Here is an 18,247-nt window from a genome sequence, read left to right as displayed (position 1 = left end):
GGGGTTTGGACATACCAGTCCTGTTATTTGTTCAGTATTGAGACAGCCCCGGGTACATAGAGTCATTTGGGTTTTAGCGGGTGAGGGAGGGGCTATCACCTTTATCAACAATTTTGTCAACCTTGTTTTAAGCTGTCCCTACATAGAATAAATGAAAGAATTAGATGTTACTTTTTAATTTAAGCTATAAAGAAGATAAAATTGAGGTCAGAGTTCACAACTTATTTATATTTGTTTCTTCATGTGTAGTATATTGTCTTGCTCACGGTAAACATTTAAGAATTATCGTTATTAATTATAATTTTTACACTGGACACATGATTTCTTCAGTAAAGGGAAGTCTTGGGAAGGAAATTCTCCCTCCCAATGCAGATCAACAACTGTTCCACAGCTTGTATCCTTAGAAAATTGTCTGGGGCACTGAGAAATTAAGTGACTTGTCCCCTCAAGGTCACCAGCCAGTGTGTGTCAGAGGCAAGACTTTAACTGACTCCAAAGCTAGCTGTCCATCCACCATGTCATGTTGCCTCTCTGTTAATGTTAATTACCATATTATGGATTCTTTCAATAATATAATTATCCTCATTTTACAGATGAGAAAACTGAGGCTTTAGGAGTTTAAATGGCTTCCTTAAAGTAACACAGTTAATCAATATTACAACCGAGACAAAACACTCATTCTGTGGACCCCTCCAACATACCTCATTCCACTATAAAATTTAATATCTTTACAGAATGAACAAATCTAACTTAAGCTTCCAGATTATCAACATTTATCAAACAATCCAAGACATTTCTTTTTTACTTTATGATTTGTTTGCCGGAATTGAGCAGTATCCTAATAGCTCTAAAGTTAGCAGAGACATCAAAAGCTCCTAACATACTTCCTGGGAGAATGTTGACTGTGAGATACTTGAGGCATATGCATTCCATCGAGCACAGAAATATTTATATTAATAGCGTGCTGATTGTTGCTACTGTGAGTAGACTTCCTTTTGATCCTTTGATAGGATCTTTCTCTTCATAAAATGCTTTCCTGGGAAGCTAGGTGGCACAGTGAATAGAGCATCAGCCCTAGAGTCAGGAGGACCTAAGTTCAAATCTGATCTCAGACACTTGACACTTACTAGCTGTGTGACCTTGGGCAAGTCACTTAACCCCAACTGCCTTGCCTCCCCCCTATCCAAAAAAATAAAATAAATAAAATGCTTTCCTTCAAAAGGCACCTGTCATGCTGCTTTCTGCCAGTTGTTTGCAGGTTTGGGCTGGCCTATTGTCTCACTTGTCCTGAGACTGGCTCTGGACAATAACCAATGCTTAGTTCAGTACTTGGCACATAGTAGATGACTAATAAGTGTTGACTGATTGAGGATTGACTGAATGTGGGATTTCAAATTTACCAGGCTTTTTTCTGGAAGTAGCACACAGCCAGCACTTAATAAATGCTTATTGAATGGAAATTAATTGAGTTAACTGCTGTTTTCTATTGATTTGCATTTGTTTATGAGACGTAAGTTTTATTTGAAATTAGATGATCCTGCATAAATGCCATGTGGGAAAAAACATATATACATATATATATATATATATATATATATATGTATGTGTGTGTGTGTGTGTGTGTGTGTGTGTGTGTATAATCAGTGGAGATAGTACTATATTGGGGGGCCCTGGATTCAAATCCTGGCTCTGTTACCATCCGAGTGATTATTTAACCTCTTTGGACCCAATCCCTCATCTGTAAAAGGATGAAATTGGACTTAGATGGCTTTTAAAAGTCCCTTCCAGCTTTAAATTTATGACTCTGAGTCCTCAAAAGTGTGATATCATGGCAAAAGCACTGGCTTTTGAATTAGAAGACCTGGGTTTAAACTCTGGCTGTACTATTTACTACCATTGTGAACCCTAGGCAAATTGCCTTACTTCCCTTGAAGTTACTTGCCTAACCTGTAAAATGAGTGAAGGGGAGAGGCAATCCCTACAATCCCTACCCACTCTAAACCTTTTCATTTTGTCTGATAGTGAGACTCTTTGTCTTCGAAATGACACTGTAGCCTCAGCAGAAAAGCCTTCAAATTCTCTCCATGGTTGAGGATGGTGATATCTCATATTAAATCTCCCCAAAATTCAGTCTTGGGCTTCCAGACATAGGAAAGGAAAGTTTGGGTCATCCAGGCTGGAACCTTTGGGCCTTTGTTAGAAGTTAGAACATGGGAGCCGGCTGACATCCTATAGGAATGGGGATTTTCTTCTGTACAAGGCATTAATGCAAAAAGTTAGCATTGGCAGAACCAGCTTTTGGATTGAGTATATGGTCTCAAGTTATAAAATTGGCTACCTACATGAAAGCCAATGAACTTAGACAGTTATCTGATTTTTCTGAAGGTTCTCCAGGGTAATTTCTTAAGCTGTTAACACAGTTGTGTTTGTTGAAACATGAGACTTAAGTTATGCGACATCAAGTGTTTGTTTAAAGATCTTTTTTTTTAAAAAATTGCAAAACAACAGCAAACAAAGCCGTATTTTTACAAAACTCTTATCACGAGACATTGCCTTTCTTTAAAGAATCTAAGCAAAAAAATTGTAAAGCAATAGCAAATAAAACTATATTTTGAAAGTTCAAAAATATAGCCCTACCAGAGACAAAAGGTTAAAAAGATACTAGAGACAAATATTACTTCAGAACATCCTAAAATTCAGCAACTAACACCCTAACTGCATCAGAGACTTGCCCAACTAGGGGACAACTTTCTTTCTTTTTTTTTTTTTAAATCGCAGACCAAAATCTAAAACATTTAAACAGATATTCTTGCCTGCTGTGCTTAGTAACTATTTGTGAAAGATTATCTATTTGTTCCTTAAGTGTGGCAATTCAGAATCGCAAAAGAATGTCCAGCCTGCTTGATCTTGCCCACAATTCCTCTTTAGTTTAATTTTCAACAAAGGATTGTTTGAAATGTTTGTCCTAAATGGAAAAAGCAGTTTGGTGGCATTCATTTCTGTTGCCTTTACTCACAATTTTCTCTGAACAGAGGTGTACACTTCTTTTTGAGAAGTTTGTTCGGGAAGACCTGTGTTCAAATCCTGCTTCTGTTACATACTAGCTGTGTGACCATGGGCGAGTTAAAACCTTTCAGTACCAGTCAACTTTCTAAACCTGTAATCCGCGGATGAGTAATAGATCTGCATCTGTGGAGAGAATTTCACCACTGGAAATGCCTCAAACTGAAGAAATCACAGGTCCAACCCCACCCTCCCCGTTCTCCCCAATCCCCCCCCAAAAAAATTCTCCTAAATTCCTGGAACTTTCAATTAACACATTTCATAGCGGAACTGTATAAAAAGATGTGCTCGTAGTCTTCCTCTGATTTAATTTACTTTCTTTTTTCAGTCTTAAATTAAAGGCGTGGGTTTTTTTGCCATTGTTCCTTCTTGTTGCCCCGCCCTTTAAAATAAAAAGTTCCGATTGGGCTGGAATCAATCCTTTTGCTTTTCTGTTTTTTGCTGTAATTCCCCTCTTTCCTTCTCTTTTCAACCCTGTTTAACTTCTTTGCATATGTTCTTTATTTTACCTTGTGTCTGTATACCCTGACTTTCTGGGTCGTCTGTCTTTCTGTAACGGGTTACTATTAACACAGTGGATGCAGCACTCCCTCCGGTATTGACTGTGGCAGCGGACGTAGCACCCCTTCATCTATCAGTGCCGTTAGCTCTATTTGCCCAGGTGACTTGAAAGTTGCTGCCAAGATGGCCCCTAACATTCCCTTGGAAATGGAACTTCCTGGTGTGAAGATTGTTCATGCTCAGTTTAATACACCCATGCAGTTGTACTCAGATGACAATATTATGGAAACCCTCCAGGGTCAGGTTTCTACGGCCCTGGGGGAAACACCCCCGATGAGGTAATCACTAGCAGCACGGACTATGAGCACACTGACTAAAACGCATGAAGGATGTCACATGTGATGGTGTGTTTTAACACTGACTTGTATGAGTTTTCCAAAATTGCAAGATAATTGTGAAATATAATAAAGATAAAGCCAAAACATGTTGCTTAGACATTTGTCTAGGCCAATGCTTGAAAGGCAGTCATTAGAGTAAAGACATTGTCCTGCCTGCTTCTGTACCAGCTGCCTGGCTTTTTAATTAAGAACTTTTATGCCTATTTCAAAGCAAATTCTTTTTACAATATTTTTCTAGATAATAGCTTCATTGCCTCTATAGGATGCCGCTTTTTCTAATGGCAGGTGGTCCTAATCAGACCAGAATTTACCTCTATGTCATTTTACAGAGTATTACAATCAATGAAAGGCATAATTTAAAAAAAAAACTGTGTGCAGCTAGCTAAGCTTTCCTGAGATAATCACTAATGCTGTATTTTTTTTTTCATTTTTGCTTGTCACAGAAATATTTACAAACAGAATTCTAAATAACAGTCATTGTAATGGATGTAAATGATACAAAGAATGGATATTTAAAAAATACAAGCCACATTAATGTAAAATGTACCTGCAATATAAAAACAGCTTAGAAAGTTACACTTGGAGGAGATATCATGAGAATCTCTTTTAAAAACTGGGAAATCATTTATTTATTTATTTATTTATTTATTTAATATTTTTGGTTTTCAGCATCGATTTTCACAAGAGTTTGAATTACAAATTTTCTCCCCATTTCTACCCTCCCCCCAACTCCAAAATGGCAAATATTCTGGTTGCCCCGTTCCCCAGTCAGCCCTCCCATCTGTCACCCCACTCCCCACCCCATCCCCTTTTCCCTTACTTTCTTGTAGGGCAAGATAGATTTCTATGCCTCATTGCCTGTATATCTTATATCCTAGTTGCATGCAAAAACTTTTTTTTGAACATCGGTTTTTAAAACTTTGAGTTCCAAATTCTCTCCCCTCTTCCCTCCCAACCCACCCTCCTAAGAAGGCAAGTAATTCCACATAGGCCACATGCATATCATTATGTAAAATCCTTCCACAATACTCATGTTGTGAAATACTAACTATATTTTGCTCCTTCCTATCCTATCCCCTTTTATTCAGTTTTCTCCCTTGACCCTGTCCCTTTTTGAAAGTATTTGTTTTTGATTACCTCCTCCCCCTATCTGCCCTCCCTTCTATCATCCCCCCTTTTTATCTCCTTCCTCCTTCTTTCCTGTGGGGTAAGATACCCAATTGAGTGTGTATGTTATTTCCTCCTCAGGTCAAATCTGATGAGAGCAAGATTCACTCATTCCCCCTCACCTGCCCCCTCTTCCCTTCCTACAGAACTGCTTTTTCTTGCCGCTTTTATGTGAGATAATTTACCCCATTCTATTTTTCCCTTTCTCCCTCCCTTAATATATATTCCTCTCTTATCCCTTATATTGATGTTATTTTTTAGATATCATCCCTTCATATTCAATTCACCCTGTGCCCTCTGTCTATATATGCTGAAGGGAACACACACACACACACACACACACACACATATACACATATTCATAGGTGTATTCCCTTCGGCTACCCTAATACTGAGGTCTCATGAATTACACACATCATCTTTCCATGTAGCAATGTAAACAAAACAGTTCAACTTTAGTAAGTCCCTTATGATTTCTCTTTCTTGTTTACCTTCTCATGCTTCTCTTGATTCTTGTGTTTGAAAGTCAAATTTTCTATTCAGCTCTGGTCTTTTCACTGGGAAAGCTTGAAAGTCCTCTATTTTATTGAAAATCCATATTTTATCTTGGAGCATGATACTCAGTTTTGCTGGGTAGGTGATTCTAGGTTTTAATCCTAGCTCCATTGACCTATGGAATGTCATATTCCAATCCCTTTGATTCCTTAATGTAGAAGCAGCTAGATCTTGTATTATCCTGATTGTGTTTCCACAATACTCAAATTGCTTCTTTCTGGCTGCTTGCAATATTTTCTCCTTGATCTGGGAGCTCTGGAATTTGGCAACAATATTTCTAGGAGTTTTCTTTTGGGGATCTTTTTCAGGAAGCGATCGGTGGATTCTTTCTATTTTACCCTCTGGCTCTAGACTATCAGAGCAGTTCTCCTTGATAATTTCTTGAAAGATGATATCTAGGCTCTTTTTTTGATCATGGCTTTCAGGTAGTCCAATAATTTTCAAATTAGCTCTCTTGGATCTGTTTTCCAGGTCAGTGGTTTTTCCAATGAGATATTTCACCTTGTCTTCCATTTTTTCATTCCTTTGGTTCTGTTTTATAATATCTTGATTTCTCATCAAGTCACTGGCTTCCACTTGCTCCAATCTAATTTTTAAGGTAGTATTTTCTTTAGTGGTTTTTTGGACCTCCTTTTCCATTTGGCTAATTGTGCCTTTCAAGGCATTCTTCTCCTCATTGGCTTTTTGGAGCTCTTTTGCCATTTGAGTTAGTCTATTTATTAAGGTGTTGTTTTCTTCAATATTTTTTTCCGTATTTTTTTGGGTCTCCTTTAGCAAGTCATTGACTTGTTTTTCATGGTTTTCTCGCATCCTTCTCATTTCTCTTCCCAATTTTTCCTCTACTTCTCTAACTTGCTTTTCCAAATCCTTTTTGAGCTCTTCCATGGCCTGAGACCAGTTCATGTTTTTCTTGGAGGCTTTTGATGCAGGCTTTTTGACTTTGTTGACTTTTTCTTGCTGTCTGTTTTGGTCTTCTTTGTCACCAAAGAAAGATTCCAAAGTCTGAGTCTGAATCTGAGTCTGTTTTCACCGCCTGGCCATGTTCCCAGCCAACTTACTTGACCCTTGAGTTTTTCACCAGGCTATGACTGCTTGTAGAGTATAGAGTACTTTGTCCCAAGCTTGAGGGACTGCGCTGTTGTTTTCAGAACTACACAGCAAGTTCTGCCACACTGGTGCTCCTCCTCCTCCAAGAACCACCAACCCAGACCGCAACTCAGGTCTAGGCTGGCTCTGTACTCCTGCTCAGATCCCACCTGGTGTGCCTGGGGCTGGAAGCAACTGCAGCTGTAGTTCTGCAGCTGCACCTTCTCCACTGCTGCTGGGGTTGTGGCCAAACCTTGAACTCCTTTCACTCTGTTCCAGCAGCTTTTTCCACTAACCTTCTCTGTTGTCTTTAGTGTTTGTGGGTTGAGAAGTCTGGTAACTGCTAAGCTCACTGATTCAGGGTGCTAGGGCCTGTTCCGCCTGGCTCCCGGTCTGGTTGGTCTGCAACGACCCATGCTGGGCTCTGCTCTGCTCCGCTCCCACATCGCTGCAATAGACCCTGTGACCATCCAGGCTGTCCTGGGCTGGGGCCCTGCTTCCCTCTGCTATTTCATGGGTTCTGAAGTTCTAGAATTTGTTCAGAGCCATGTTTTTATCGGTGTTTGGAGGGACCTGTGTGGGAGCTCACGTGAGTCCCTGCTTTCCAGCTGCCATCTTGGCTCCGCCCCACCCAAAACTGGGAAATTAAATATACTCGATGTTTTAAATGGAACAATACTTATTTTTCTCTTTTTAACAGATAGATTTGAGACTCAAGACCTGAAACATTAAATAATGTTCTTTTGTACACAGTCTGCCACAAAGGGTTGTAATTGTGGTAGCCACATGGGCACTATGGTCCTGGGACATGGGTAAGGCCATGATGCCTTAGGTGAATGGAATCACTTCTCTTCAAAGATAACTCCAGGGAGGCAGCAAACATATTGACTTGCATCAGAACCAGATGGTAGGAAAACCATCCACTTCTGGAAGAGCCACATCCAGGCTTGTAATGAACTTGAGTGCTCCAGGAGTCATACAACTGACAAGCTGTTTCCACATGTTCATCACTGGCCCTTCTTGGCTCCTACACTGACCCTTTCATGGCTACCTCTTAGGCTAGCTAAGCATCAACATTTCTGAGCTTCCAGAAAAAAAGAGAAGAGAAGACAAAACACACAGCAGTGTTACAAGTTAGTTTTGGTGACTATCAGCAAAGTAGCAATGAGGGGAAGCCAAGGACCTGAATGTGGGATTAGAACTCAGTTTCCAGGGACAGAACAGACAGTAAGTGACAGGGGAATGGAGACAAACAGGGCAGTGTCAAATCTGGCAATTGTCCTAGTGTCAATTGGGCCAAGGCTCCCTTTCTTCATTGGCACAATGGTAGCGATATAACTGATTATTTTTTAAAATGGAAGGAAGAGAGGGAGGGAGGAAGGAAGGAAGCAAGGAAACAAGGAAGGAAGCAAGGAAGGAAGGAAGGAAGGAACGAACGAAGGCCATCCATCTGCTATTGGTCACAGTTGGTCATGGGAGAAGATAGCAAGAGAATAGGAAAAAAAAGAAAGAAACATGTAGGCAACAAATTTTTTAAAATCAGGAAGGAAATGAAATCTCTGGCTCCAGTTCAGATTAACAAGTCTCAATGTATTCTGTGATGGGTTGATTCTATCTGGAACACAGGGTCCGGTTGTGGAAATATAATGTAAGATGTAACCACATTTTTTTAAAGAATGGTTGGGCCAACTGGGGATGTTTAGCCTAAAGATCTGCCACATGTAAGAGGGAGGAGGCTTATTCTGTGTTGTTCTACAGAACAAAACTAGGACCAGTGAATGATTTCCCTTTCTCCCTAACCAACTCCACTCCACTCACACCCAAAGAGTTTCTAAATGCTATTGCCCTCACTTCAGTGATATCTCTCAAATCCCTTCCTTTTTTCCACTGCCTCTACCCCATTTGTAGGTCCTCATCACTTCTCCTTCTGAATAATCCAAATAACCTCCTCAATCTTTATCATGTTCCAGTTTTCCCTCTATTCAATCCATCTTTCTTACCCCTGCCCAAGTCACTTTTCTAATGGACTACTTTGACGACATCATTGCCCTGCTCTAAAGCTTTGGTAATTCCTTGCCTAAATAAAGTTTAAACTTCTTAGCCTGACATATGGGCCCTATCTCATTCTATTTCCCTTCACACACTCCACATCCCACCAACTGGACTACTCTCCACTCCATTCTTCCCTTTCCTATTACTACACTCATGTTCTCCCCTGCACCTGGAAGATACTCCCTGCCCTGTTCCCTCTCTTCCTGTTGACATCTTTTCTATAAAAGCCTAACTCACAACCCACTACCCCCATGAAACATTCCTGGTTCCCCCAAATGATATCTCCCTTTAAAATTTTTCATGGTACTTTTTAGAAAACTCGCCTATGAACTCATTTTGCCATTTGATTTGTAGCTATTTTTGTACGTGGCATATTTCCTTTCTGGATTTTTAAGGTCTTTGAGGTAGGGAACTGTTTCTGATTTCATCTTTGTATCGAGGGGTATGCAGGGGCCAGCTCTATTTCAGGGTGAGCCTTTACACTTCAGAAGATAAATCAAGGGCTTGATTTATTGTCTCGTTGATTGTCTAGACTTAAGAAAGCAATGGAGAATATGCTAACAATGAAGATTAAACTTTAAAGTTTGCTGTGGGTACTTTTTTTTTCTTCAGAAAGTTTCAGAAAGCAAATATTTACCAGGATACCCCTGGTTATATCCCTGGTACCTTGCACAGTGACCTGCACATAATAATGAATGTTTATGAAATTAAAGCTATCAAGAGGCAGTTTTTAGTTTACCATAAGAAAGAACAATCGGAATTATCCAAAACTAGAATAGTCAGTCTTGGTAGATAGTGAGTTCCCCATCATCAGAAATGTTCAAACATTAATTGAATGTCTATCTGTCAAGGATGTTGTAGAAAGGATCAATAGGCCTAATTAAGTTGAAAGAGATCATCTAGCCTAATTTACCTCAGTTTACAAAAGGGTAGAATCTGAGACCAAAAGAAGTTGTTACTAGGATCATAAGAGGTAACATCAGCTAACTGGAAGCTCCAAACTTAAATCTTCTGACAGCTAACTTCTTATTTTCTCTACTACATCATCCTGTCTCCTCATTGGAAGAGAGATTAGACTAGATAAGCTCTAAGGTCTCTCCAGAGGTCAGATTCTATCAGTTTTTGAGAGCTTTCATTCATGATCAGAAACGTGGTCAGAATTTTGCTGATAAATTTGCAGATGTTTGTGCCTCCATCATGACATTTCCCAGTAATAAAACCTTTCTGACAATGTCTAATCTCCAGAGTTTTGAGGGGAGTGAATAAGTTGTTATTGGATGACATTATTAAGGTAAGTTACGTGAGGTCACATCACATTTTGCTGCTTATGTGGGCTCACTTGGAAGATGATGATTAATATATGCTATTCAAGGATTATTAATGTTGTGATGGTCATTCCTTATTAAAGCATCCCTATGGGTGTGCTGTTTCAGATGCCTAATGCCTCCCTTTACTTCAGTTCCTTTTTTTTCTTTAGTGAATCAACAGCCTCTGTGCCTCCCCAGTCAGATGTATACAGGATGCTTCATGACAATCGAGATGGACCTACTCAGCCTCGCCAATCAGGCTCTTTCAGGGTGCTCCAGGATTTAGTGGACGACCCTGGTGAGCAACCATTTATATGTCTGTCAGTATGCTATTGGTCACAGTTGGTCATAGGAGAAGGTAGCAAGAGAACACGAAAAAAACATATAGGGAATGAACTTTTAAAAATCAGTTTTAATCAACAACTAAGGAAAATCAAAATCTGATTTTTTTCTAAGACATTGTTTATTTGATTATGTCATTTCACTGCTTAAAAAGACCTGAATGACTGTCTACTTTTTTTGGCCAGACCTGTGATTTCATTGTAAATGATAAGGAAACTCCCTCTACCAATACAGTTCTGCAACTGTTCTATAAATTACAGTCTTAAGAGAGTTGTCTAGGGTTCTCAGAGTTTAAATAACCTCCTCAAAATCACAAAATCTCACAAATAGAACCTGAAGCCAGATCTTCCTGACTCCCAACCAGGCTCCCTCTAGCTCAGGGACCCTTTGGCAACCTGGTAAAAGCTATGGGCCCTTTCTCAGAATAATGTTTTTAAATGTATACAATTTAAAATAATTTAAACATAATAATACAATTTAAATATAATTATCCTATAGGATTACAAAGGAAACCAAATGCCTTTAAATACAGTTATATATTTTTAAATTCATGGTCTGTGGCCAATATAATAAAATAGACATGTCATTTAAAGTCCTCTGCTACCTGTTCCTAACTTGCCTTTCCATCCTCACATCACATCACTGACTCCCATGATTTCAGTCAGACTGAACAATAAGTGTTTCTGGATCTTTTCCTGAACTCTCCCACTTCCGAGTATTCTCCCAAGTTCATTGGACAAACGTATCTTTCTTCAAGGTCCATCTTAGGTGCCTCTTCCTTCGTGAAGCATCCCCTGATGCTCCCAGGTGAAAATCATTTCCCTGGAGCATTCCATTAAGATCTCTTTTGTCCCTATTAGCCTATATTATATTTATTGGTGTCTTTATACATTTCCTCTAAAAAAACAATAAGCTACTGTTTAATTTTGGGTCCTAGCCTAGTGTCTTGCATTTTATAAATATTTGTCAGTTTTTTAATTTAAGCTAACTCTGTGAATAATACATTCTGTGAAATTCAGAATCATGTTCCAAAAGATCAGTTTTCTATTTATATAAAAGATTTGTAGCTATTAAGAAAAAAATTATGCTTCATAAGGTCTCAAATAATGATTGCTTAGAAGAACCAGAGATGTAAGACTGATTTTTTTTCAAAGTAGACTATTCTAAAATGCTCTATATAGAAACCCAATAGGTACAAGGCAGATAATTTTAAAAATGGGGAAGCTCAGTTTTATCTACAACTCTGTTCTTGTGGATAATGGTGTCCGCAATCAATTAATCTATGGATAGTTATGGAAAGCCTACTTTAATAAAGGGATGGTAGGAGAACGACAATTTTGTGTTAAATGACCATATTGTGTTAAATAATACCTATGCTCAGTGCCTAGGGAATAGATAAAGTAGGAGGGAATCCAAAAGGTAAGAGGTATTGAGGAGGTCCCCTAACCTGTAATATCTCCCTTTGTCTTCCATAGTGCTTAAATTTCCAAAATTAGAGATCTGCTCCTTTAGAAGAAGTCATTTTGAGGCCGCAATGCCTTATCAGACTGTTAACATCCAAACTGGAATATCCAGATCCTTCCTAAAAATCAGCTGGCTAAGAACTGGGCCCTCAAGTAGGGATGCGAAGGCAGAAAAGGACTAATAAAAGGGATGATTTTTTTTTTATTCAGCCATATTGTTAATACAGTCTTAAAATGTCCATAGAGAAAGACTAAGCCAACTCTTTGCATGACTTACTCCAGTCTCCAATAGTCATTATAGGGTAAATTCCTTACCTTTCCCCCGTATCCTCTACTAGTACAAATTAAATACATTCTCCGGGTGTGTATGTTTATCTGTTTCTGCCTAAATTTAGAGAACGAGCTATTCTGCATGGTTGCACACAGTTGTTTAGAAACGAGTATATGTACAAAACGGGAATTCTTTAGGTTAAAGTGCTCACCTCAAAAATAGCAGCTGGTTGTGAACTGGTTCAGTCATTGTGGAGAGCAATTCGGAACTATACTCAAAGGTCCGTAAAAACTGTGTATACCTTTTGAACCAGCAATACTGCTATTTCGTCTGTATCTCAAAGATAGCAAGGAAAAAAAGGGAAAGAACCCACATGTACAAAAATATGGACAGTAGTTCTTTTTGTGGGAACAAAGAATTAGAAATTGAGGGGGTGTCCATCAAGTAGTATACGGTTGTGATGGAATATTGTTGTGCTATAAGAAATGATGAATGGGATAGTTTCAGAAAAACCTAGGAAGACTTCTATGAACTGATGTAAAGTGCAGTATGTACAACTAGAACATTGTATACGGTAACAGCGATAATGTAACGATGATCAACTGTGAAAGATTTAGTTACTCTGATCGAGACAATGAGTCAAGATAATTCCGAAGGACCCACGGTGAAAAATGCTATCCACCTCCAGAGAGAACCGATGAACACCGATTGCAGATTGAAGCATGTTTTCTTTGACTTTAGTTTTCTTGCCTCCCCGCCTCCACAACATAGCTAATGTGAAAATATGTTTTGCGTGATTTCATACGTATAATGAGTATTGTATTTCTCACCTTTTCAATGGGTGGGGAAAGGGCTAGACGGAGGGAGAGAATTTGGAGCCGAAAATAAAACATTAAAAAAAAAACGCAGCAACTAGAGATTTCAGCAAACAATTTGGACTGCTGCTCCTATATCATAAATGGAAATACTTTGGTTTTTCAGATGACCGTCCTGCTGGGACAAGGAGTGTAAGAGCCCCTGTCACAAAAGCTCATGCTGGCCTCGGGAGTGGACAAAAGATGCCCCTATGCGACAAATGTGGAAGTGGCATTGTGTAAGTCTCCTTTTTTGACCTGGATGTTTACTATATATCTTCACCAAGAAAGGACTTACATGAATTTCGAGGAATTCTTACTTTTTTCTGCCTTACATAATAAGTGATAGCTAATATCTACATAATACCTGAAGGTTTGCAAAGTACTTCACAAATATCTTATTTTATCCTCATGACAACTCTGGCATGTAGGAGCTATTATTATCTAAATTTTACAGTTAAAGAAACTGAGGCAGAGGTTAGGTGACTTCCCCAGCTAGGAAGTAGCCAACGTTGCATTTGAACTCAGGTCTCCCTGTCTCCAGGTCTGACACTCTATGCATTCTATCCACTGCATAACCTAGCTGCCTTATGAATTTATAATGTACATATCCAAGTATCTCCACTACAACCTTCCTCTAATGGTTCATCCTGTCATGGAGGTGACCCTTGGCTCTTGAAGGCTATACACCAGTGGAACAGAAGCTGTGACAGGACTCACGTAAAGTTCAGGATGAAAAATGTACTCATCTGAAGAGCTGCCTGGCCAGGTTCTGCAAAATCGATCACCTAAAGGCTGTGGCCACCAAGTGTTTGGGATTTTTTGTTTGTTTTTGGTTTTAGCCACGGCAACTCATAAGAGTGTTGCTATCTGCATCAGTGGAGGGCATACAGTAACCAGTGTAATTACATCTCATTCAAAGTACCCAAGTATAAGCAAGTATGAAAGGAAACAAATACATTTTACTAGGGTTGTACATTTGAGTTGGGTTGGGTTTTGTTTTGGGTTTTTTGCTTTGTTTTGTTTTATTTTGCTCAGGACCTCTAATTTCATGGGTATAGAGAGCTCTTTGTGAAGAAATTCCTTCCACAAAGCAGATCAGCAACTGTCCTACAGCATCTAATCTTAGAGAATTGTCTGGGACCCTGAGGGACTAAGTGACTTGCCCAGGGTCATTCAGCCAGTAGGTATCAAATATGGCATTTTAACCTTTGTTTTTCTAACTCCAAGATGGCCTCTATCCATTCTGCTGCTGTTCTCCTTCTAAATTCATGATATGTGACTTGAAATCTAAAATCATTGCATAAATAATGAGTACAACCTTACTTCTGCGTGTGAAATGCGTTCCTGAAAAATCACGTAAAATGAATATTTTTCTATCAATCATTTTGACTTGCATTATAATTTGGGGATGAAGTCTCATTTAAAAAGTTGTTTCCAAAGAATTTTTAGCTTCATGTTTCATAATCATAAATTTTACTTCAAGGAGCACTCTGCTTTTGTTAACATAGAGCACGAGAACAAATCCCCTTAGTAAAAGACTCAGTCGAAAGGCCTCACCCAAGGACCTAGAAGACTACGTGTGGTCTTGAGGCTGACGGCTCCTCACCCCATCCTCTTTAATTTTTCTGCATAAACTCCATAAGTTAAGGCAATTACGCTACATCATCCTTTGCACAGGAATGTAAGGAATATATAGATATATATATATATACACATATATAGATATATAAAACAGCATATTTAGATTTCAACAGGAATGTTCATTCTCTCCCATGGGTTTTTAATTTCAAAGTAGCCACTGGTATTGAGCAAATATATTGCTGTAGATAACATATCAACCAGAATCCATTAGCTTCTCTCTCAGATATTATTTCTATCACTTCACCTATTTAACCATTTTGCAATCCATCCACCACTGGGTGATTGTGAGTGGTAGTGGGGAATGAAGGCAACCAGAAATGGGGAGAGGGGAGGTACATAGGGGACAAAAGCAGTGATTACTCCCAGGGCAGGAACAAAAACATGTCAGTGAACTGTTTGCACAGGAGAGAAAAGGTCACTCATGGCAAATACTTTTTGTTGCAATAGTACAATCTATACATCTCATGTGGAAAGGCAGGAGAAAAATAGTTGAGTACCCTCCCTCCACCCCATATAGTATAATTGGAAAGATTTCTGTTTTTGCAGACACACCCTTAGCCAGAAATAGAATCTCATCCAAAGGTGTTTCAGTGTTTTTCTTAGCAATGTCTCACTTTTGAAAGAACTGGAGGTTGGGAAATCCCACAAGGCATCCTTTCGGTCTCTCTAGAAATAATTTCTTTAGCAATCTGAAATGCAGTTATTTAAAAAAAAATTTTTTTAAAGGACAAATTAGTTGATCCCTGTTCAGTGTAATTAATTCCAATGTTTACATCAAACAGAAACCTTAAGCCTGGGTAGGGATTGATCATTTGCTACAGTTATCTTGGGTCTTTACTGAATACGGTATCCAAGTTTCACAGCTGTGTATGATTTTCTCTACAGCTGGAGACCAGTTGTTTCTCTTCTTGTAATAAAAAGAGAACCCACCCTAACTGTAGGGCTCTCCCCACCCCATAATATTTATTTTTTTCTTTTTCTTTGTTTTTATTAACAGCGGGGCTGTCGTGAAGGCACGTGATAAGTATAGGCATCCAGAGTGCTTCGTGTGTGCTGACTGTAACCTTAACCTCAAACAGAAAGGTTACTTCTTTGTGGAAGGACAACTGTACTGTGAAACTCACGCAAGAGCCCGCACAAGCCCACCAGAAGGATATGACGCAATTACTATTTATCCAAAGGCTTAAATGTCTCATGTCGATGCTGAGGGAGCGCGCACACACACTCACCCACACGCATGCACACAGGAAGAAATTTATAGCTTTGGGCAGTCATACAGCGAAATGTTTACTCTAAATCAGAAGTATTGGATTTCAAAAGTTGATTTTATTACCAATTGAGGAATTGGGTTAAGGAAGCAAGTGTCAGCTTGGCGGGGAGTGCGGGGCTGGTGGGGCAGGGAGAGGAACACATATATTTAGTTACATTTTGCAAGTATGTTATCTTTGAGGCTAACAAAGTAACTTGATGGCATTTAAAGCAATAAGATTTTGTATGTTTTACTATTCTATTAAAAATTGCTTTTAGAATGATAGCACATGTAAAGATATAATCAAGACAACATTTTTGTTCAGATTTTGTTTCCTTAACAAGACTATTGCAAATCTATTACATATAAAATAATAATCTTGACATAATGCTATCTGAATTTTTCTTTGTCTCTCAGTTATTATGACATATCTAGGGGGAAAAGACTTTAGATTTCTTTAGGTTTTAAATTTAATTAGTGGATATACATAATAAACACATGCAAATATGATTAAAATAACTAAAGAAGTAAGGCATTCTCATTGAACTCTGGTATAACCAATGTCTCCCCCAAAAGAACTCCGTTATGCATGATGATAGCTACCATCATGCAAATGTGTGGGACTGGAAGGAAATGCCAACTACTTTTTTTTAAGTATTAACTCCCAAAATTGACTCATTTGCCAAAAACTTAGGTATATGCACCTTAGTAAATAAACATTCATGAACAAAAATAGCATTAACAACCACTACAATGAACATTTAAATGCATAGGAACACAGTCTATAATTTATGTATTTAAGGAGTTTATAATTAGTTTGTTATACTATGCAATCAAATCAGCTTTAGAACTCCTTCAGTCAGTGATATCAAAACTAAGCTTCCTGTATATAGAATTCTCACTTTTGATAAAAAAATTAAAATAAACTGTCAAATAAAATGTTAGAATTTCAAAACAATAAAATCTGAAAAACAATTCCAGTGCATTGCAACTGTAAGGTTTGTGCTGTCCATGAAGGACAGGTGAGTTCCCACGGGTTGTCTAAATGCAGTTCCTCAGAGTTATTGATAGATGTGTTCTGAAGTCTGGACTTCTCCCTGAGGAGAGGAGAAAAGCCAGACAAGTGAGAGGTGCCAGTAAGCCCCATCTTACCCGCAGCATACTACAAAGCTAGAAGTTCTTTTTTCCATTTTTTGCAGGGGTAACGTACTGGAATTACATCTATCTACTCCCTGAATATTACTAGTCTAGACACAATAAGTTCAAAACAATAAAGCTATTTCCTTGACTACTCTTAAGGGGAGTTATCGCAAGCTCATACATATAAACTTTTCCCCACCAAATACTGGTTGCACAAAAGAATATAAATATTGAATAAAATCCTTCATCTAAGTAAATAGCAAAAAGAAATTAGAGACATTATACAATTTAAGATAAACCAGAAAATACACAGAGTGAATGAGCTTTTTAGATAGGAGTAAAATGAGACTTTAGCTCAACCAAGAGAGAGGCCCTGTTTTCATCCATGTGAAATTTCCAAAATCTCTACAGAAGTAAGCTGAAGAGGCATCTTGAGAAGCCAGCTTCCCCTACATGTCTGCAATTTCCAAAGTCTATCTGCACCACCCCCTCCCACCTTATCTAGAGTCACTCCCCAAGAGAATCTGGACCACATGTAACTCGCCAACAAAAGAAAATCTGCTTTCCAAAGCTTTTGCACTATCTCTGCCCCTCATATAAGTGCCAAGTCCAAAGTGTCAATTCCTACTCAGCATTCTCTCTGTCAGTCTTGAGTCATATATATATACAACATATTCAGCATAACATCCAAATCTGAGTGGGAAACCTAGGTTACACAATAATATCCAGAAGAGTTAAAGAAATAGTTCAAAATCATGGGATGCTGAAAAAAAAGGTTTGGGAGGGAAGGGGTTGGTTTATTTGTTTGTTTGCTTATCTTCCTTGCTCCTGCAATATTTATCTAATCTCATTTATCCTTCACACTGATGCCAAAGTAACCTTTCTAATGCTCAAGTATGACATTACTGTCCTATTCAAAAAAGTTGCTCCCCAATATTTATGGAATAAAATACTACTATATACTATTACTATGTAATATAATAAAAAGTTCAATTACTTACCTTGACATTTAAGGTCCTTTACAATCTGGTTCTGACTTACATTTCCAACCCTAATTTATATTATTGCTTTTCATATTTTTATTCTATACCAGCCACACTGAAGTACTTCTCTGATTTCAAATTGCCTTTTCCTACCTCCATGCCTTTGCCAAGG

The 18,247-nt window shown here is 38.5% G+C and overlaps 1 protein-coding gene across 3 annotated transcripts in view; it reads left to right on the top strand.

Moving 5' to 3' along the window:
- Positions 1–16,340, top strand: part of PDLIM3 (PDZ and LIM domain 3) — a 62,787-nt gene extending 46,447 nt beyond the window's left edge. For 2 of the 3 annotated variants that reach the window (XM_036764918.1, XM_036764919.1), the window contains exons 5-7: positions 10,300–10,427; positions 13,187–13,298; positions 15,701–16,340. In XM_036764918.1, coding sequence (XP_036620813.1) covers positions 10,300–10,427; positions 13,187–13,298; positions 15,701–15,890 — 430 coding nt within the window. In that variant the 3' untranslated portion in view covers positions 15,891–16,340. Of the gene's footprint in view, positions 1–3,638; positions 3,903–10,299; positions 10,428–13,186; positions 13,299–15,700 lie in introns of all 3 variants that reach the window. The other variant, XM_036764917.1, reaches the window with a different exon arrangement.
- Positions 16,341–18,247: the final 1,907 nt, after the last annotated feature.

Source organism: Trichosurus vulpecula, chromosome 6 (genome assembly GCF_011100635.1).
Source record: "Trichosurus vulpecula isolate mTriVul1 chromosome 6, mTriVul1.pri, whole genome shotgun sequence".
In the NCBI taxonomy this organism is placed as follows: domain Eukaryota; kingdom Metazoa; phylum Chordata; class Mammalia; order Diprotodontia; family Phalangeridae; genus Trichosurus; species Trichosurus vulpecula.
This window is presented reverse-complemented; position numbering and strand designations above follow the sequence as displayed.